General features: G+C 42.8%; 1 protein-coding gene across 3 annotated transcripts in view; it reads right to left on the reverse strand.

Annotated features, from left to right (window-relative positions):
- RSU1 (Ras suppressor protein 1) overlaps window positions 1–21,843 on the reverse strand; it is a 104,038-nt gene that overhangs the window by 9,159 nt on the left and 73,036 nt on the right. Inside the window, exon 9 of one of the 3 annotated variants that reach the window (XM_080339145.1) lies at window positions 18,434–18,559. The exons of the other annotated variants lie outside the window; for them this stretch is intronic. Within the exon in view, the coding sequence (XP_080195271.1) occupies window position 18,559 (1 nt within the window). The 3' untranslated portion in view covers window positions 18,434–18,558. Of the gene's footprint in view, window positions 1–18,433; window positions 18,560–21,843 lie in introns of those variants that run through there. 3 annotated transcript variants of the gene reach the window in all.

Here is a 21,843-nt window from a genome sequence, read left to right on the forward strand (position 1 = left end):
TCACCGAACCCTGTTGTTGGGACCATATTCAGGGCCACCTGCCTGCTCTCAAACTAATCTCGGACACGCAGAGAACACAGTGCAGAAACATCCTGGCATGCAGCACAGTCACCTTCCTGGAGCCAGCCAAACACAGTCTTCTTCATTCTTACGTTATTTGAGTCTTCTTGTTCACTTGGGCTTAAGTAAACCAGTGCTCATTTTCCTTTTTTGAGGGCTACACTAAAGGGCTTGTTGCTCAGATAAATCCCCTTACATCATCTTTATTACTGATTTACTACATGCATTTTGCTGTGCACCTAATTAACATTAAAAAAAAAAAAAAAGAAACAGAGAGTAAAAATAGCTAAGTGCAAGCCAAGGAACATTCTTTAAGTTATTCTACATCTGGCACGACCAAGAGAAGGGAAGGAAGGAATCAAGGTAGATGGTGCAGACAAGTATAGGAAAATGGAAAGACGATCAGGTGGGGAATAAATTAGGCCAGTAGTGCGCAGGCATGCAGCCGGTGAGCACATCTGTCTGGCAAAGCCCTGCGCCAAACCACCTCCACTTTGTCCTCCCTAAACCCTGTTTCTCGCTGGTTTTGGTGTGTGCTCTCTGTTCTGACAGCATGCCTCATGCCTGCATGACCCATCAGCAAAGTTCAAGCCAGAACAGGTGGTCAGCAGGATGGACCAAGTGCTGGAGATACTGAGAGTGTGGGACCAGCTCCCAGGACAGCTGAGGGGCTGGAGGCTGGCGAGACTAGATCTGGGTTCCTGATACCTGAAACATCAAGATTTGGGAGCCAGGTACCAGAGGGATCCTTGACATAGGGTTTTCCCTGGTCACTGATCCCTAGAAATGCTGTCCTCTCTGCGTTTATGTGGCCATCTGTCCTCTCATCATGCTAAGCTGTTCATGGCTGGCCATGTGCATATACAGGTTCTGAATCTGTGGCTAGCCTTGCTGCTGCAGGACAAGGGAACAGGGATATGGAGCACTGCCATCAGTGGAGGAATCTCCTGGCTCCTCTAGCCCAATGGATTTAGCTGCTCAAAAGTATGACTGGGAAAAAATAAGAAATGAGGAAACTCACATCACCTTTTGGCACACAGGACCACATATGAAGCACTACACATCACAGACAATCCAATTTCATGCAGTCCCTGAGCTGGCTTTGTTTGACACATGTTGGTCATACTTTCCAGAAAGGCTGTTCCAGGGGAACCTTCTTGGGTTGAATTTTTGAACATGCATAACAGGTCAATGTAAATATTAAATTTTGCCATCCTCCTCATGAAACCTCTTTCCAGTTCCCAAATACAGCCCTTTCAACACTCCCCTGGCCACTGCTGGCATAAACACGCCAATGTCAATCTTCCAGACACTCTGATGAATTGTGCTCAGACAGGTCCACTTATGTGCAAAGGAGCAAGGAGATTCAAAGCCGATTTCAAAATCATTGTCACCATTCTTGATAAAATGCTGAAATTTTGAAAGTCAGAGATCAAGTACTTCATTATGGAAGCAAAAAATACCAATACAATGTTTTTCCAGTTATATCCATCTACTGCAGAAGACCAAAGATGGTCACACAGATACCATGTAATAAAATTACTCAGACTATTCACCTCATTTTCCAGACAGTTTTGAATACAGCATCACACCATTAATATCTGTCAAACAATTACTGGGTTTTAAGCAGATCTTTGGCATTTTTCCATGGCTTTTACTGTGCCAACAAAGCTTTTCCAGAATCTTTTCAGGAGGGACCTGTGTTATGTGGCAGCCAATAATCTTTATGGTAACACTGCAATGAAAATGTCGCGTACTGTAATGAGCAGAGATCATAAGTTAAGCCCCCAGCTACCTTTCTATTATTTTTCATTACAGTCTTTCTGGGTTTGTTATGCTTCAAGAGTACTCAGGGAATTACACCGAACTAGGCTTACTAGTCAGCTCTTCATTACTCAGATCACACTGAAACTGTGCAATCAGCAAACTGAACCAGCTCCTGAGGTATCACAAGACACTAACATTTGTTTGAATACTTTAGCCTGTCCTCTTTCTTAAAGCTCTGTTCTATAAAACAAACTTGCCTACAGTTGGAGAAGGTTCTGTAACAACAGGAAAATCACATAACATTTTTTTATGCCATTAAAACTTTGAGCGAAGGGTTTGGAAACAAACTGTGATATGCTCCTGTTTCCCTGGCAGCAGCGTTTTTCCTAGACTGGTGTTCCATTGTGCACGATGAGTTGGGTAGACAAAAAGTCTCACTTGCTTTGTGAATCCTTGTCCCCGATCCATTGCAGATTTTTATATGGGCTTCTTTCCCTCTTGCAAAGCAAGAAGCTGACCACCCCTTTGGAAATGAGCAGTTACAGTCACATCAGTAACTTCACATGTCACCCAGCCCACACGACTTCCCAAGTTGCTTTCAGTGTCATTCAAGGCCCACGGTGTGAACTACACAGAGCCTTTTGAAAGCCTTTTTCTCCCCTGATGTTCATTAAGATGAAACACCAGCATAGTGTCAGCCTGATTTTGATTTCAACAAAATCAATACCAGTTTTGCTTCTGATTTCAGTGGGTGCAAGGTTTGGCCTTTAATGTCACACAATCTATTCCTGACAACTGAAAATCCACTAGTGCACACCATGCAGCACGGGCTATCCCACGAGACAGTCTCATCATAGTCTTCTCTGAAATCACCTACTTTTCTTATTTTAGCACTCTCCTGAATAGAGTGACAAAACTGACGTGCAAAGACCTCTAGATTACTTAAGAATTACAATAGAGGTTTCATAATAATTTGTGTTGTAATTAGTGTTAGCAACTGAGGCATATCTTGGCAACTGTGCAAAAATAAACACAGCTTTACAATATCAATCAAACAGCACATTCTTTGTTATTTAAATCATCTACAGATGCCCATTATTATCCATGCAAGCAAACAGGGAATCTGTACCTGTAATAGAGCTCACAAGCCCCAAACTATACAGCAACACCCGAACAACATCCAGCCTGCCTATGAACAATGGAGTGAAAATTATGTTTTCTCATCAAGTGCTACTAATAGCTAAGGGCCAATGAGTCACTCTGTAAACTTCTTAATGCAAGCATTAACCAAAATAGTTTTACAAGGACGGTGGGATTATGCATACCGACATGATGTGGTTTTGCTGAACATCTTTTTGCCGTAGGTAGGCAGCACTCATCCTATATCGTTGGTGCTTACGTACGCTCATGAGTTAGAAGAACAAATATGGAACTTTGACTTAAAAGGACATGAAATAGTTTACTCGATCATCAGACATTTGCATAAGGCACCCACGGGAGCCTTCAAGAGTGATGCAAAATAAACCAGTGGTTTGACCTCCTCCTGTGCAAGAGGAAAACGCTCATGGAGTCAAATCCAATTGCACTGAATCAGTCTAAGTGCCATGGTAGCAACAAGGGCAGAGGGGTGCAACGATGGGGAGCCAAACCCCAAGCTGCAGTCCTGGAGGATAAACTATGGGACATCTACTCTGCATCTTCTTCAAAACATGTTAGAAAGCACATTGCAGGGAGGGCAAACGTGGTCCTTGGACTACTGTCCTCACTTTCTGGTTCCTCTAACACACAGGTTTCAAATGTGTGCCAAATCCCAGCCTGTGCATGCAAGGCACCAAATAGGCACCCCCTTTCCTGTGAATATGTCCTAGGATTCCCCAAGCTTGTGGCACAGAGTGTTTTTTTGAGGAATGCCAGTGCAGGAGTGGGAAAAGCAAAGGGGCTAAAGATTTGTCAACAGCTCTGTCATAGAGAAAGCACTTCGTTAGCCTGTCAGTTGCACGGTGTCAAGAAGATACATTTATTGACAGCTCACTGCCAATTGATCCAACATCTATATAAAGCTCTTCTTATGCAATGCGCTTGCTGACATGATCACGAGATCTATAGAGAACTCATAGCTGCACTAAGCCTCAAATTGCTCTAATTTCTAAACAAAATGAAACCAGAAGTGGTAAAATCCGACCAACTTCTCAGCAGCTAGACCATATCCACTGCTTACCGTACAACTTTTTAAAATGAGATTAATTTTTATATACTTCATAGGTAGGGTATGAACTCAGGTGAATAAAAGCCCTTATAACAAAACACCATTTTTCAGTTCTATGGCCATCCCATAATCATATGGGATTATTTTTGAAATACAAGGAGTCCGCATTTTCTACTCCCTCATTTTAGTGTGGAAATACCCAGGGATGTTCCATTCTGTATGCCAGCCAACTACTCCGTGTGCTCGGGTCCCTCAGCCTCTCATCGCGTTAGGATAATGCTACCGAGTGGCTGATTGATCTTGCAGTGACTTTAGCAGCTGGCAGTCACTTCACAGAGCCAGCAGCACTCCCGCAGCGCACACGCTCCTAACCCTTGCTTGCTTTGCTTTGTACTACCTGTTTTATCACTTCATGATAAGGCAGCGTCAAAGACAGCAGGAGTAACCTATTCTGGCATCTCCATCTGGCACTATATATCAGACTTGTGCTGCTCTGGTGGATCAGTTTCAGATCCCTGTTGGCAGATCAAAGGCAGCAATAATAACCACAAATCAATCCCTCTTTAAGGCCTAAAACATCTTCTCCCCCACATAGGAGGTCTCATTTCTTCACCACCCAGAGCCCTTATAAATACCAGCTTTGCCTAGACACAACAGTTGTATGCAGACACTCAGGCCCTGGAGAATTTGGCACAGCAGTTTTGGTTGCTTTCTCCTATTCACTGACAAACAAAATGAGCAGTACAGAGGGGTTCACGGAGATCAAACACTTGAGTCCCCAAAAGTCAGAAAGCTGCTTGGTGCCAAAGTGAGGCCATACAGAGAAGATGGCTTGCTTCCCTCAGTCTCATTGCAGGTAATATATTTTCCAGCACTATATTTTGACCGAAGCAGCCAGCTACCACCAGTGCACTGCTCAGTGTCCTAAGCCAACCAACTGGTGTTTGCAGAGCACATGTTCAGACACAGAACAGACCCATCCCCAGTTGAGCAACTGCACTGTGGACAAGTTGCTTTCAAACAGTGTTTCCAGACAGTTTACTACTCACTTAGCACATGCTCTAGAAAACAGGATTCAGAAGAAAGTGGCTTCTTGAGGTTATGGCTGCTCCCACACAGGGGAAACATCTGGTCCCTTTTGCAATGACCGTGCTTGCATTCTTGAGATCACGCTTGAATTCTTGATGCTCACTGTTAGGTCTTAGCTAAAGGCAGCGGGAGTTAAAATATGACTCAAAGGCTAGGTATCAGCTCTCTGCCTGGCTCTGCTTTACTGTCAACATGAGATTTTTACTGCAAGAGAAGTAGCTTCTGTTTGTTCCTTCTCCATAACACTTTCACAGTGACAAAGCTGTATTTACCATGATGTAGCTAGGCAGTTCCCTAGGATTCAACTCACCAAGAGATACTGTGGTTAAAAAACAAAATAAAAATCTGTACCTTGGATTTTAAAGAATAGCTGTTATGCTGTAAAAGATACACCTGCATGGACAGCAAAGACAAACTCTTTGTCTTATATTTCTTTAAGTCCTTTCGTCTTGTAACTTGCAGTTTGAACTATGTCTTGGAAGAGACTGCAACCAGCTAGATAAGCAACAATTCAACATTCCTACATTCTTCCTAAAATGAAACCCAGAGATAAATCGTGAAAACGATAGCTTCTTAAAGATCTTCTGAAATTCTTAAGAAAAAGTATCAATTAAGGGCAAACAGCCATAAATCCTCTGGTGCCAATACTGCATACTAGCATAGTCTGCAAAGGCCAGAAAGACTTATATTTTTGGGTTACCACATAAGGGCCAGAAGGACATTTTGTCCTAAAATTCTTTTGAATACAAATGTAAAGTATTTTGATTCTGATTTTTTCAGTATTCAATTAAGATACAGTTCCACTTGCCTGACTGTTTATCACTGATAATTTTTTACTATACACATAAAAGTAGAACATTGTCTCAACATATGGAAAATGTGGATAGTACATATTGCTCATAGCTGCACATAATTTTAAGAACTGTAACTGTACTATTTCTAGATCATTTTAAACTATGACAAAGATGCGTGCTATTGACGAAAAATGGCAAGCCTATAAAAAGCTATGTGTTTGAGTCAATAAGTATAAAGAGAATATTTTTTTATCATAGTATGTTTCCTTTTCATGCTACTGTAAGTAGAAAGTCAGAAAGATTAACCAAAGGTGAAGAAAAAAGACCACCCTCTTCTTTCCCTCTCCTGCTACTGAGCTTAGAAAAGTATCCTAAAAAGAAAAAAAAAATTACAATAGCAGCTTCTAAGACAGTTTACTAAAGCTTGGAGAAGGCCTTAGTGTTGAATTTACCTTCCCAGTAGTACCTAAAGCAGAGCTACTAAAGCACCACAATAAAGTTTATGAACTTGTCTTTACTGCTGCATAATTTATCTTTGAGAAATGACACCATGGCAAACAACTGCCCTCTATGAATCTCTCTGGGGCTTCAGTCCACTGCAGCTTTTATCACAGCAAATAAACTGGATCAAGATTGGACTCCAAACTGAAATGTATGTCACATATTTTTTATTAATGAAAAATACTTAATTAAAAAGTTAAACACTACTATACTCACATTTTCTTATCCTCTAAGTCAGCTTCGCAACTGAAGTGTTTTTGAGATACTATACACTGAAAATCAAAAGAAACAAACCCCAGAATCACTCATATTTCTTTCTATTCAAGAAACTTTCCCTTTTCTATTAGTTTCCTGCCTAATGAAAAACAAATATATCCCTTCATAAAAACCAACAAACTAAGCCCTAAGCCCTAACAAAACCACACTGCAAATTCAAAATTGACTTAATCAAAACCCAGGAACCAAAGCTAAAGGTACACTGACTAGACTTCTTCACCTGGTGTAGTGTTCAGGACGTCCTTTGCTCAGAACACCTGCCAGCACTAGAGTTACACTGCTCTAGAAAATGTTTATTTTCAGGGCGCATGCCTTCTGTCAGGTCAGCAAGTCAACAGGACTACGCAGTTGTTTGGTCACCAGATTTTATGTGTTGGAGGCATGGGAAACTCTAGCCAGGGGAAAAAGAGAAAGAAAACAAATCCATCAAATTTTGTAATTAAAAAAAACTCGCACAAATTGGATGGTATGAATCAGAAGGTGTAACTACACAGAGGGTCATGGACACACATTGTGGAGAAAACCTTGTCACTCAGAGCCCACAGAAGCTCAGGCAAAGCTGACATAGAGTGGCGAGGAACCAGCAGAGTGGAAGGGAGAGCCACAGAGCAACGCCCAGCCGGGATCTCCTGCCAAAAGGCATTAGATCCGCCTGTAGAACACCTTCGTAAGAAAACCGGCAGATATTCAGTGTAGCCTGGGAAAAACAACTGCACTGTGGGACTGATGACCTGCGAGTATAGTAGGGTAGTTTTCATCCCTGGATGTTATGATTGTTGGCCAAGTGGTATTTCTTCATTTGTTTGTCTATTATAAGATAATTTCAGGACACTGGATTATTTGACAAATTCCAACATTTCAGGGTATATTCTAGTCAATAGCAATGTCATATTGATTTTGGTGAAAACAAGAAAATGAAAGACAAAAGGTACATATAAACACAGGCCTTGTGATTGACATCTTGCAATTGGTTAGCAGGTGCAGCTGTTACAGCCACCCAGATCTGTGGGGAACTGCCTATAGATCAAAGAGCCAGTGGATAGTTGACCATCTTCACCAGCACTAATGATCTCCCCCTTTCCTCCATATCCTTGAAGCACTGGCTCCCTGTACAGTTTAGAAATGCTGACACCCAGAACAAATTGCCTTAGAGAAAGGATGTAAGAAAGGAAGGAAGAACAAGACAAGACAGGGATGAAGAGACACACAAAGCTTCATTTATGAAAAAGCAGCTGACTTCTGCGTGGGAAAAAGAGGACACCACCAGTATATTGCAAGAAACACACAGGCAACTCTCACTTTGGTGAAGAAAGGGAGCATGGAGTGAATGAAGGAATAGATGAATGTTCAGACCATGTGAATCCAGGGAGCCATTATAGCAAAGAACAGAAGGACATGGGGCATCCTTGACTCATGCAAGGAGCATATCCCCCAAATGCTGTGCAAATTCTCCTTAGTCTTTCACCAAGACCAAGCACATTCACCAAGAGCACAGACTGCAGCAGATCCTTTCCTGTTTAAACATACATGGTGCTTGTCACTTCTTCACATCCATCTTTTGGTCACATTAGCTCCGTTAATTAAAAAATAAAAGTTGCAAAAGGGAAGTATTAACATACCCAATGCCAAGGACATTAATTTTAAAAACTCTATTTACTTTGTATCAGCGCAGTCATATATCTTGATCTTGAGCAGTTCTTAGCCTTGTCTAGATTCTGATTCTATGCCATAGAGACAAACTCTGCCCTGACTCTCCTTCCTGCCCATGATTCATTCACTCGACACCTTTAGTACTGCACCCACTTGATGGGCTTCATGTATTTAGTAAGACAATAATTCTTATTTAAGCAAAAATTAGTTTTTTAGTGAAAATCCTGGATACTGGCTTACTGTGAAGTACAGACATATGACAGCTCAAACTACCTCCTTGACGAGAGAAGTCACCTGGCTCCAAACACAACACTTGGCCTCATGCTTTGGGACAAATTCACAGCTCCATGGACAGCGTGGGTGGGTCCCCAGTCTCGAGGGATCAGCACTACGTGCAGTGAGCTGCCTATAAGTACCACTTAGCATCTGGCTTTGAATATCCACGTTATGTCCTAACTGCATAGCTGCAAGACTCTAGGGAAGAAACTCATACAGGCATCTCACCTTCCAAAATCTGCTCCCCAACACAAACCAATCACAGATATCAACTCTGCATTTTCCCCAATTCAAGGAAAAAAAAATTACAGAGAGCACAAAGCTACCACTGAAGCAAAAGGAAGAGGTCAGCCCATGGCTATTCTTCATAGTATTTTTTCATTTGCCAAGAGAGCCAGGCAGCCAGTGCGGGACAGCCCCTGCAGCCTCCGGGGCGTGAGGGTGCTGTTCTCCTGGCACGGAGCACCTGGGAATTCTCTCCATTGCAGTCACTGTTAGAACTTAACCAAATATTTTTCAAGACCAGGAAAAGAAGTAGAAGCAATTGCCCTGCTAGGAAATGTGCCAATCGATAACATGGGAATAACTTGCATATGTGAATAAAGTGTGGGTTTATTTCCAGACCAAGGGCAGCACGTCCCCATCAGTTCCAGTCAGGACTGCAGTTGCTCGCTAGGAGATGCCAGGTGACCTTGGTGCCTTCAGACCACATTATTGCCCAACGGGACTCTCAGGCAGATGTCACATGCTAAGTTATCATTTCTGAGGCCCCAACTGATATTCTTTTCAAAGCTGCTCTGTTCCACACTTTCTCAGTACCTATGGCAATGTCCAGCATCCTGCAAACAGCACCATCCACCTTGGCACTCGCTCTTCACTCATTCATTGGAGCTGTTTTATTGCCTCTTTTCTCTGTGTAACTTTTCTAAAACCCGAGTTTTTCTCCCTGCTGATGTCTTCACACCTTCGGCAAAACTCCACTGCCCCGTTCTGCACACCCACAGCTGCGCCAAATACAGTCCCACCCTGGACTAGGTAAAAGAGCCAAGACCAAACACAGAGCACATTGTGTATCTCCAAGCAGACTGGAGGCAAACTGAGGACCTTCTCTTAACACTCCTGGTTCTTGTGAGCATCTTCTGGTCGAAGCAGTAAAGGTTGAGGGCTGCCTGGGTTACAGTGACCACGAGATGGTGGAGTTCAGCATCTTGTGTGGCAGGAACAGAATAGCAAGTAGAATTGCAACCCTGGACTTTAGCAGGGCTAACTTTGGCCTTTTCAAGCAATTGCTGGGGGAAATCCCATGGGCAAGACTGCTTGAAGGAAAAGGGGCCCAAGAGAGCTGGATTGCATTCAGAGATTGCTTCTTCCGCGCTCAGGATCAGAGCATCCCCACACGTAGGAAGTCAAGGAAGGGAGCCAGGAGGCCTGCGTGGTTGAATAGGAATCTATTGGGTATGTTCAAGCAGAAGAGGAGAGTTTACAGGTCATGGAAGCAGGGGCTGGCCACTTGGGAGGAATATAAGGCTGCTGTTAGAGGATGTAGGAAGGCAGCTAGGATAGCCAAGGCCTCCTTAGAATTACAGCTGGCGAGAGGGGTCAAGGACAGCAAAAAGAACTTTTTCAAATACATAGCGGATAAAACTAATACCAGAGGCAATGTAGGCCCACTGAGGAATGGGGTGGGTGCCCTGGTGGCGGAAGATACAGAGAAGGCAGAATTACTGAATGCCTTCTTTGTCTCTGTCTACTCTGCCGGAGGCTGTCCTGGGGAGCCCTGTACCCCTGAGACCCCAGATGAAGCGAGGTCAATGGAGGAGCTTGCTTTAGTTGATGAGGACTGGGTTAAGGAGCAATTAAATAGACTGGACATCCATAAATCCATGGGTCCAGATGGGATGCATCCGCGGGTGCTGAGGGAGCTGGCTGAGGTCATTGCTGGACCGCTCTCCATCATCTTTGCCAAGTCTTGGGAAACGGGAGAGGTGCCCGAGGATTGGAGGAAAGCAAATGTCACTCCAATCTTCAAAAAGGGCAAGAAGGAGGACCCGGGTAACTATAGACCGGTCAGCCTCACCTCTGTCCCTGGGAAAGTAATGGAACAACTTATCCTTGGTGCTATCTCAAGGCATATCAAGGATAAGAAGGTTATTAGGGGCAGTCAGCATGGCTTTACCAAGGGTAAGTCATGCTTGACCAACCTCATAGCCTTTTATGAGAATGTTACAAGGTGGATGGATGATGGCAGAGCCGTGGATGTGGTCTACCTTGACTTCAGTAAAGCCTTTGACACAGTCTCCCACAGCATCCTAGTTGCTAAGTTGCAGAGGTGTGGTCTAGACAATAGAGTAGTGAGGTGGGTTACAAACTGGCTTAAGGAGAGAAGCCAGAGAGTGGTAGTCAATGGTGCGAAGTCTAGTTGGAGACCAGTATCTAGTGGAGTACCTCAGGGGTCAGTACTGGGGCCAGTATTATTCAATATATTCATTAACGACTTAGACGAGGGAATAGAGTGTACTATCAGCAAGTTTGCTGATGACACTAAGCTGGGAGGAGTGGCTGACACGCCAGAAGGCTGTGCTGCCATCCAGCGAGACCTAGACAGGCTGGAGATTTGGGCGGGGAATAACCTAATGAAATTTAACAAGGAAAAGTGTAGAGTCCTGCATCTGGGCAGGAACAACCCCAGGTTCCAGTATCGGTTGGGAAATTACATATTAGAGAGCAGTGTAGGGGAAAGGGACCTGGGGATCCTGGTGGACAACAGGATGACCATGAGCCAGCACTGTGCCCTTGTGGCCAGGAAGGCCAATGGCATCCTGGGATGTATTAGAAGGGGGGTGGTTAGTAGATCAAGAGAGGTCCTCCTTCCCCTCTACTCTGCCCTGGTGAGACCCCATCTGGAATATTGTGTCCAGTTCTGGGCCCCTCAGTTCAAGAAGGACAAGGAACTGCTGGAGAGGGTCCAGCGTAGGGCAACCAAGATGATTAAGGGAGTGGAGCACCTCCCTTATGAGGAAAGGCTGAGGGAGCTGGGTCTCTTTAGTTTGGAGAAGAGGAGACTTAGGGGTGACCTTATTAATGTTTATAAATATATAAAAGATGAGTGCCATGAGGATGGAGCCAGGCTCTTCTCGTTGGCAAACAATGATAGGACAAGGGGCAATGGGATCAAGCTGGAACACAAGAGGTTCCACTTAAATTTGAGAAGAAACTTCTTCTCAGTAAGGGTGACAGAGCACTGGAACAGGCTGCCCAGGGGGGTTGTGGAGTCTCCTTCTCTGGAGACATTCAAGACCCACCTGGACATGTTCCTGTGCAACCTCACTTAGGCGTTCCTGCTCCAGCAGGGGGATTGGACTAGATGATCTTTTGAGGTCCCTTCCAATCCAGAACATACTGTGATACTGTGATACTGTGATCTTTTCCTTTTAAAAGCTGTCCCTGCTAGTAAAGGCATTGAAGATCATCTGTAGAGAGTCAAAAAACACCACAGTTAGGCAAGTAGAAAATAGCAGGGCTTTCCTTTGATCTAGATTTTTTTCCAGCATATATCTTCCTTACTTGCTATTTTTGTTAATGATTCCTATTTGTTATTATTCCTCACATTACACCCATTCTGTATCTATGTGAATTCTGGCCTGGGAGAAACAACAAGATTTCATTTAATTTGACTCTGTTCTTACTGATTTTTTAATACATTCTTGAAATATTCTTTCAGTACTGGTAGCTTTAGATCAGATATTCGCACATTCTCACAGCCTTTCTGAATACTTTTTTTTTTTTAAAATATATTTTTAGTAAGGAGGGGCATATATTTGTGGTGTATTCTGCCAATTCTGCCAGAACAATGAAGAACAGGCCAGGGGTTCAGAGCTTCAAAATAAAATAATCAGCACATAAAATAAAAACAGTCTGAAGGAAGAAAGACACTTTTTTGAAGGAGTCTTCCATAACTGTTGCAAAAATTAGTTTACCAGTACTGCTGTTTACATGTATGGGGATAAAAACTACACACGCTACAATGGGAGATCTGTAACTTCTCTCAATACATGGCAGAAAACAACATTTTCTTTCAAAAGGAAAAAGTAATTTTTGTTGAGGCAGTATATAATTTTCCACACACAAATGTGTTCATCCAAACCCAACCTACATGTCTCTGTACCTTATGCTCAAATTTTCTCTCACTGCATTCAATACATTAAGTGCTGCCTAACTCCCACCTCCTGAATTCAGAAAAAAAAATCATTTTTTCCTTTAAAAAATCCACCCTTTGAAATAGAATGTATTCTTATTGTTATAGCCTACAAGTTAGAGGCTGAAAACAGCCATTAGTTAACAACCTACCCATTACCCTGTGAAGTGTTAACAATGTACATCACTGTTGTAAGGAAATTGCCCAAAGAAAAGGGCAGGGCAGCTCCCTGAACCCTCTCTTCCAGAGAACAAAAATGTCCTGGGGAGTTTTACCCCTCAAAAAGCCTTGTCTTTATCCCCCCGTGCTGGCCAACCTTTGCTAGTCAGCGAAGGGAAGGGTGGGCCACGGCACGGCCAGGGTGCAGCATCCCTGCACGCGCTCACATCGCTCAGCCTCCAGATCACAGAATCACAGCATGTTTGGCATTGGAAGGGACCTCGAAGGATCACCTAGTCCAATCTGCTGGAGCAGGAACGCCTAGGTGAGGTTACACAGGAAGGTGTCCAGCGGGGTTTGAATGTCTCCAGAGAAGGAGACTCCGCAACCTCCCTGGGCAGCCTGTTCCAGTGTTCTGTGAAGAAGTTTCTTCTCATATTTAAGTGGAACCTCCTGTGTTCCAGTTTGTATCCGTTGCCCCTTGTCCTGTCATTGGTTGTCACTGAGAAGAGCCTGGCTCCATCCTCGTGACCCTCACCCTTTTTTTTATGAACATTTTTTTAATAAACATTAATGAGTTCACCCCTCAGTCTCCTCTTCTCCAAGCTAAAGAGATCCAGCTCCCTCAGCCTTTCCTCATAAGGGAGGTGCTCCACTCCCTTAATCATCTTCGTTGCTCTGTGCTGGACCCTCTCCAGCAGTTCCCTGTCCTTCTGGAACTGAGGGGCCCAGAACTGGACACAATATTCCAGTGTGTGGTCTCACCAGGGCAGAGTAGAGGGGAAGGAGAACCTCTCTCGACCTACTAACCAACCCCCTTCTAATACACCCCAGGATGCCATTGGCCTTCCTGGCCACAAGGACACAGTGCTGGCTCATGATCCTAGGAGCTCTGTCCCTCTTCTGGAGCCACCCCACCACCCTATGGACAGGGAGACGCTCGAGATGACCCATCATTGTACTGAGCACACTGAAGGCTCTGCACTCCTTCTATGCTTGAGTAATCAAGTCAAAGTGTTTGCTATTTACTCTGTTAAGAGAGTGGAGGGGATGTGCTGAAACTTGCACTTTGCACAGGGAAAAGAGACAATCCAAAATCGCTCAGAATCATTTTAAAGCCTGCTAATGCAAGCTATGATCCTAAAATCATACCATTCAAATAATTCAAACTAGTCACAGGATTTAGCAATACAGTCGTATTAAAGGAAGCACAGTCTACCCAATGTAAACAGTGAGAACCAAAATCACACAAGGAAATCCAGAGTCCTAAGAAAAGGACAAGCAAGAAAATACAACTTGGTTGTGTCTTTCACTTTTGTCCATCATCCCTCTACCCCACCTACTGATTGGCAATGGAAGGAAAAGACAACCAATGTCCTTTTATTTTTTATCCTTTGATTATTTGGCATCCTTGATTTCTGCTTTTACTAAGTTCTCCATTTTTCTGCTATTGCTGCACTTCCTCCCTATCTCCTCCCTTTGCCTAATCAGCTGATTCTCCTCATTTATCTTCCCTGTCAAGAATCTTGGCTCTTCCCATTTCTCTTCCCTATCCAGCTCGTCAGCCTTTGCCTTCTTGCTGGTTTTCCTCCTGTACCACTTTTATTCATCCCTCCTTCCTTCCTTTTTTTTTTTTTTAAACACAGAATACTCATCTTTCCATCTGTGCTCCCTTTTTGCCTCTCAGGTGGTTGCATCTGAATAGGAGTCACTCTGCTTTAAGACATTTAAGTAGGAAAATGAATGACTACTCTTAGTATTTTCCTCAGCAGATGGACACATGGGAACACAGAGTGGATCAGCTATAACATGTTTTTGGATATTTCCCTGGATCATTAAAAAAATATTTTTAAAGTATTTTAAATGTATTTAACATGAAACATCTCATATAAATCTTCAGGGGAATTGCAGTAAGATCCATCTTTTCCTTAAAAAGTAGGCATGAAATAAAAGTTATTACTGACATCTGTCATATTTTAAATTCCTTTATAAAATTTAGTAGTGACAGCAACAGATGTGGCATAAAACACTGTGAAACAATCTCCCTAATAGAGCATCCTTTAAGGAAAGCAGCTTCATCATTGACAGTCATTTAGTAACACAGGAGGCAGCTTCCCAGAAGATATTTGCTGCTATTATATTAGAGGCAATTAAACTATAAGGTGATTTATTTCTTTGCAGCCATGTAATTGAACTTTCTAAAGCCATTAATGATACCTTATGAAAGTGTCAGCAGATACGGAACATGATTATCCTCAACAAAACTGCATTTACAACACACAGGGCCACAAAAATTCTATAAAATGCCATTTGTTGGCAAAATATTAATATATTAAGCCACAAAGGATAGTGCACTTAGGGTAGAAATGCTGTCATCACATGTACTTCTCTTCTTCCCCCTTCCCCCAACTCTCCCTCCTCTGTGATTGACAGTGATTTTCTGACAGTAGTCATTATCTCCAGGCAATAAATTGTGTGTACATAAAAAATAGTTTTACCTTAGTCCTTTTGCAGCCCTATTGATTACTAAAAGAAGCTGTAGGCAACAATATATGTATATATTTTAAAAAATAATGTGTATTTGAGAGTCAAAAAAACCCTATATATAGAAATTCAGAGGAATATCAATGTCTCACGTATTTTATCCACTATATTAACTAATCCAGCAAGAAGATCCTTGGTCTGTCATTTGCTGATTGATGAGCACCGAGAGCTGAGACCTGAGCACGGCATTTTATTGCTGAAGACATTTTCATCTGCAGCCAAATCACCAGGGAAACACTTTGTCAAACAACTTCATTCTGCAGGGAGACTTTGTGACAATATTGGCAACTTAAGAATTTGTTCTGGGTTTTCCAATAGCATCTACCTGTCCATGTTGAGAAATATTTACAGTAGCACTGCAATTCATGCAGATGTCCAGCTTAAGACCTGGGCACAAGTGGTTCACATTTCATTGCAACAGTATGTAAAAAAATAGATGCTCACAAGCTATATTTTTTCTCTATGTAAAAAAAAAAATCTATCCATATAAAAATGATACAATATATTTTTGGCAGAATTTAATACCAGACCCCTGTACTCTTATAATAACAACTGATCCTGTATTGAGCATCTGCAGGGCTACAAATAGTTACTTGTTTTCAAGAGCTCAAGTACCTCTTTCACCCCTTTTTTGTTTTCTTTTGCAGCCAATGGTACTGAATCTCAAAAAATGCTGTGAACTGTTACACCATCAGGTTAGACAAGATGCTGAGCTTCCAGCAGGACACCATGGGTTAATTTATTCACACCTATCCTCTTGCTGCTCCCAAATTGCTAAGGAATCCAGGAGTCCTGCTGATCGTCTTGAAGCTTCTAATTATGTTTTGTGTTGGATGAAATTCCCACGTTTCACAATTTTTTACTGCAGTGGCAGCAAAAGTGACCTACTATGAAATTTTCTCAGCTGAGTAACAGGCATCTGGCATTCTCAATGGCTTGGCTACACTGTCCAGAAGGGGATAAACCTAACAAATCTGGAAACAAGTACCCCCAATCAAAATTTCCATATAAAATTTATGTACAACGTCTTTGTCCATAGAGGAGCATAAGAAAACAAACAAATGGCCAAACAGAATGGTTAAAACTCCCTGGCACATGAGGGAGCAGGGGAAGCGAGGAACGTTACTATTTCCTCTGCAGATCCAGAGGTACTTTCAACGAAGAGGAAGACCAGCGATAAACTCCAGCTGCGGTTCAAGCTGATGGTAAAACTCCAGACCCTTCCATTCAACCAGGTTAGAGTTTCTCCTTGGGATTTAGGCGTAAATCCTCTAAGCCTCATTGATAAGTCTGCATCTGTAAATGGGGGGTTAAGCTGAATAATCATAATTTCTCCCAGAGAAGTTTCCACAGGTATTGCAATGCCATTTTATCTGGGCAATCTGCCAGTGGCATTGTTCCACCGACTAATTTAAAGGACGGGGGATCAAGTGTTTAACACTAGCTGCCAGTCAGCTTGCAAATGAAAAAGCTTTCATCCGGCACTGAGCATCCATTTCCACAATTCCTGTCGCCACAGGATCCACTTAAACCCCCACTGCTGCCCATCTTCCTGATGCTGGCCTTCAGAAACACAGAAACATGCTTCAAAAAACCCCACACCATGCCACACATATACCAAACAAAAATAACATGCTGAAATATGCCCTGCGCAGGTTATTACCAACTTCATTACCTTTTTAAAGCTATGAACACATTTTAATAGTTAGCTCTTATGAAACATATTTCTCTGTGTCACCTACTCTTACATGAAACCCTCAGATCAATCCCACCTCAGACAAATCACCCCATTTGTTTCCAGACAAATTTTAGCAGGGATGAAGGGTGAATGATTTGGTGTGAGATTTAAAAACTGCAACTCTTCATATCTGCTGTTTCATTTGCTCTTTTTCCACAAAAGCTCAACAAAAAAAAACCCCAACACATTCTTTCCTACACCACAAACAGCTTAGTGAAAACAAGTGGGTGGGTCTTTTACTGGCTAAATTACGCTGTGTGTAGAGCCACGTGCCTAACACTCTTGTCTGCGACAATCTACACATCTTTCTAAATGACAGCTGTGCTCTTCTGACAAAGGAAAAGGTCCCAAGCACTAATCTGCTTTTGCAATGGCTGGTGAGGGGAGCACCCAGCGCCCTGTTCACTTGTCCTTGGTGTGAAAGGCAGAAATGACCCCCCTGGGCTGGGCATCCTCGGTGTGACACTGCTGGTCTTTTCCTAGCAGATCACTTTTGAACACTTTTTTCCCTGGACTTCTGCTTTGTTTTGTGATCTTTGGCTTGTTGATGTCTGGCTGGTTACTACAGCTTGAAAGTTCAAATGGCACACAAATATAATGCAGACAGCAATGTAATAATTCTTACACCCAAGAAGACAGGGCACATGAGGACAGGTTTACTGGACACCTTGTCTCACAGCTGGAAGATGAAGTGCTTTTTCCCTTTCTACCAGAACGCATGAATACAGCTTGTTACAGGCACTGCTGCGTTAACGTGACAGGTTTACAACGCCTCGGCTTGCTCAGCAGTAATGATCTTTCAGCATCACTGTCAGATCAATGCATGGCTTTCCTCGGGACCCACTTGCTGGAACAATGGTCAGGAGGGAACGTAACTATGCAGAAGAGCGTCCAAAACAGATGGCTCCACCAGAACTGCTGTGGGGCAAGACACCGGACTGTTTGCAAAGTTCTTTGATCCAGCGTGCTGCCAGGACGCATCCCTGACCCTCCGCAGACCACACTGCAGCGCAGCATCTCCTCGTGTTACCTGCAGTTGTTGAGGATTTTGACCAAATGATCTAGATTTGTGGCAAGTCCCTTCCCGCCACTGAGTGGTAATTTTTGGCAAATGTCTCATCCCATCTGGTCTTTGCCACTGGCAAACAGGAGACAGTGGGAGGCAGTTAAGGTATCGTCCTGAACATACTTTGACAAACTGCAAATGGAAAGAAATGATGCGACATCTCATTACCATAAAAACATGCTGTTTTTTACTTTCTCCTAAACACAAGTGTAGCTACATGTAGCTTGATCACGAAGACCTGTTAAAAAACAGAAACAAAACACAACACCCAAGAAATTACAGCTCAGCTATTACTGTTGGGTAACGAGTCATTTCTTACAGAGCCTGTACAGCAACTTCTGCATTTGAGATAAAAAGGTGCTTGAATGGAGGGGACAAATGAGAAGAGTTTCGATTCTTTCTCATTTTTTTTTAAACTTGACACTGTTGTAATCTAACCTGGTGAAGGTAAGTTTCAATAACAATATGGTCTTTTTCTTTTATATTTAAGTCATTACGTTTTAATCATCTTGCTCTATTCAGGAGGATTAGCTGTGAACAGCATTGCTCTTAGTCCAAATGGAGTTGAGAAGGTAAATTATTCATAGCTACCTTACTCACAGATGCAGGCCATAAAAATAAGAAATCATTTCTTATTTTGAAATTTTTTTTTTTTGACAGTGGAAAGTCTATCCCACAATTTGGAAGCTGTTTCTCAAGGAGTATCTTTTTCACAACTCAGAATTTGTAATGCGAAAACACATTCTTTCCACATGTCAAACACGAGGCATAACACTGCAGGTGCCTGAGGCCCGAACGCGGCCTCGCTGAAGTGACACTGCCCCTTTCAAACCTGCCTTCTCTAAGATGGAAGACATGACTACGTGACCAAACCATGCTAACATTGCTTCACCTCAGGAAGCTGAACCCCTGCTTCTCAAAGAAATATCGGAAGACTTCTGCTATAGACTTATTACCTAATAACAAGCTTTAGGGCACAAATGCTAGTTTCACCTAAAATGCATCAGTTTAGACATAAACAAGGCGGCTTTAAAATGATTCAACAGGAATGTACATTGCTCTCTTAATATTATAATTTCCCATCCTGATCTGTTTTAAAATAAAGCAAAAGCTGGAGTGCTGGATGGCAAGAGCAGCCAACAGCAAGAGGAAAAGACCAATGCTGGTGCCATCTACTCGCTGGGTCCCATCGCCAGAGCCACTTACACAGTTACGGTCATAATGGAGCAACTGCAAATGCTGTATTTTCAATCCTGCTTCAAACCTGTTATTTAATCCCTAACATATTGCTGTCTCCATCTGAACACCAGAAATAGTATGAAATTAGGACTCAATACTTATTCATGAGAACAAATTTAAGCAATTCTTCTTTTCAGGATTAGAGGTTTGATTATTCTCTTGCTTGCTCACACACAGAAAAGGAGGAATTCTGCTCAGGTCAGTGTCAGCGCAGGCAAGGGACAAGTCATTCCTTGACCACGGGTCTGTACTGAAAGGGAAGAAAGAATTCCCAGCCAAGGCAGCACAGACAACAGCAAGCACTGAAGAAGCAGAGTTATGAGTTTCATCTGCACAAGACTGCTGAGCCTTATGTTGTTGTATCTTCACTGTTATTCTTAGTTGCTAAAGCCAGCTCGAATACATCCTGGCATGCTGAGGATCAGGCTTTGAAGAACAGACAAAAGCAACATTTGAAGTATGCTCTGTTTACGACCATAGGGCTCATCCTTGCTAGAGGCAAGCTGGGATGGCACGATGAAGCTTTGACCTCTCATGTCAGTGGACAATCTTTCCCTAGAACTTTAGGAGCTTAAGAGACCACAGATTTACAGCATATATATTTTTACATTTTACCCTTTTCTTACATTCCAAGGCAAAAGATCTAACCGTTTACATCAACTGTCAAGACTATACTCAATAATTCAATGGATGGACTGGCTATAGTGATAAACAAACAGGTCCACTGTAATCGAGAAATGTTACCCACAGAATCAAGTCACACTGGTAACACATACAGTGAGCAAAGACACCAGCAGATTAGATTAAATCCACTGAAATTCCTGCAATGAGGTTTAAATTTAATTAACAGGATACGAGATTCAGATGGACAGACAGGAACAAAACAAGACAAAATGAAATGAAAGCTTGGACACCACGGAAAAGAGCTGAAAAAAAAATAAAATGGATATTTTAGAAACATGAGTATTAATAACCGTTTCTATATTCCTTTTACTTCCCTGTGAGGGAATACTTGTTTCTGTCCTGCCTGTGACAACTTCTTTGACAGACAAGAATACTCTTCACCTCCATAAGGTACCAACTTAAATTGCCTCTTGGGAAGGCTCAAACACCAGGGAGTACCACAGAGTTCAGGTAGAGCCAAACCTGAAATCCCCTATCAAAACCTTGACAACAGACACCACAGACTCACACCTACTGGCAATCAGCCAGATGATGGAATCATTATGTTTGCAATAAATTCGATCCAGAAATACAAAGCCAGGATGGTAGTACAAAGAAACCTGTCAACCCGGCAGACAATACATTTCAGAATCAGAGGAGTGACACGGCAGACAAGCCATGCGGAGCAGCACAGCCAACAGCGGCAGCTGGACAGCCAGGACCACCCCTGGGGATCTGCCAGTGAAATAACACGTAGGGAACAACCCTTCCCATATCTGCTCTCACTCTCCTCTGGGAATGACTCATTTTTAACTTGATGGGATCTGAAGAAATCCCACCAGAACAGAAGAAACTTGTTTTGCAAGGTTTAAAAGCCATTCCAGCTTTAAGGAAAGGAAAGCGTAAGGGGTCCTGGATAATACAGTAAAATATGAATGCAGAACTCAGTTGTACCAGTCTCTATTTAGGAAGAATTACCAACTTTGTCTTGTAAGACTCCATGGTCAAATGAGTTCTGACCTCAGAGGACACAGCTGACCTTGAGTATTAGATCTATGACTAACACACAGTGATGCACCTAGGCAACTTTTTAAATCAGCCATGCATCCCCAGAATACAGGAACTCAGCAACTGTAAGCTGGAAAAAAGTGGGATACAGAAGGTCATACTAGGTCAGAGGATTTGTCACTAGAAAGACCCCTTTGAGACTGGATCTACGTAGTATGAAGTAGTCTGCTGGAGCACCAACATATCTAATAGATATAAGCAACCCACGAGTGCTGAGGAATGCGAAGAGAGGTTCTCCTCCATGCTGCATCTGCATGCTGAAACTGCTGGGGCTTTAAAACAACATCTCTCCTGTACCTGCCCAGCCTGCTCCCTAAAACACCCAGTAACTCCACTGAAACAGGTTTTACCTCCTCTGGGCGCCCATCATGTTCTCTTGGATTTGACTCAGGGAATTTATGTGCGATGCTTTCCATCACTTCTGAAGTTCTCACCTCCTTTAATTTGGCAAGTCTATAGCATTACAGGAAGGGACCTCAAAGGTTAAAAATGCAGCTTCTAAATTATCTGGATCATGCCTTTGCTGCTTGAAAATAAGCATCTTTTCTTCCT

This window comes from Nesoenas mayeri (genome assembly GCF_963082525.1).
Source record: "Nesoenas mayeri genome assembly, chromosome: 2".
Classification (NCBI taxonomy): domain Eukaryota; kingdom Metazoa; phylum Chordata; class Aves; order Columbiformes; family Columbidae; genus Nesoenas; species Nesoenas mayeri.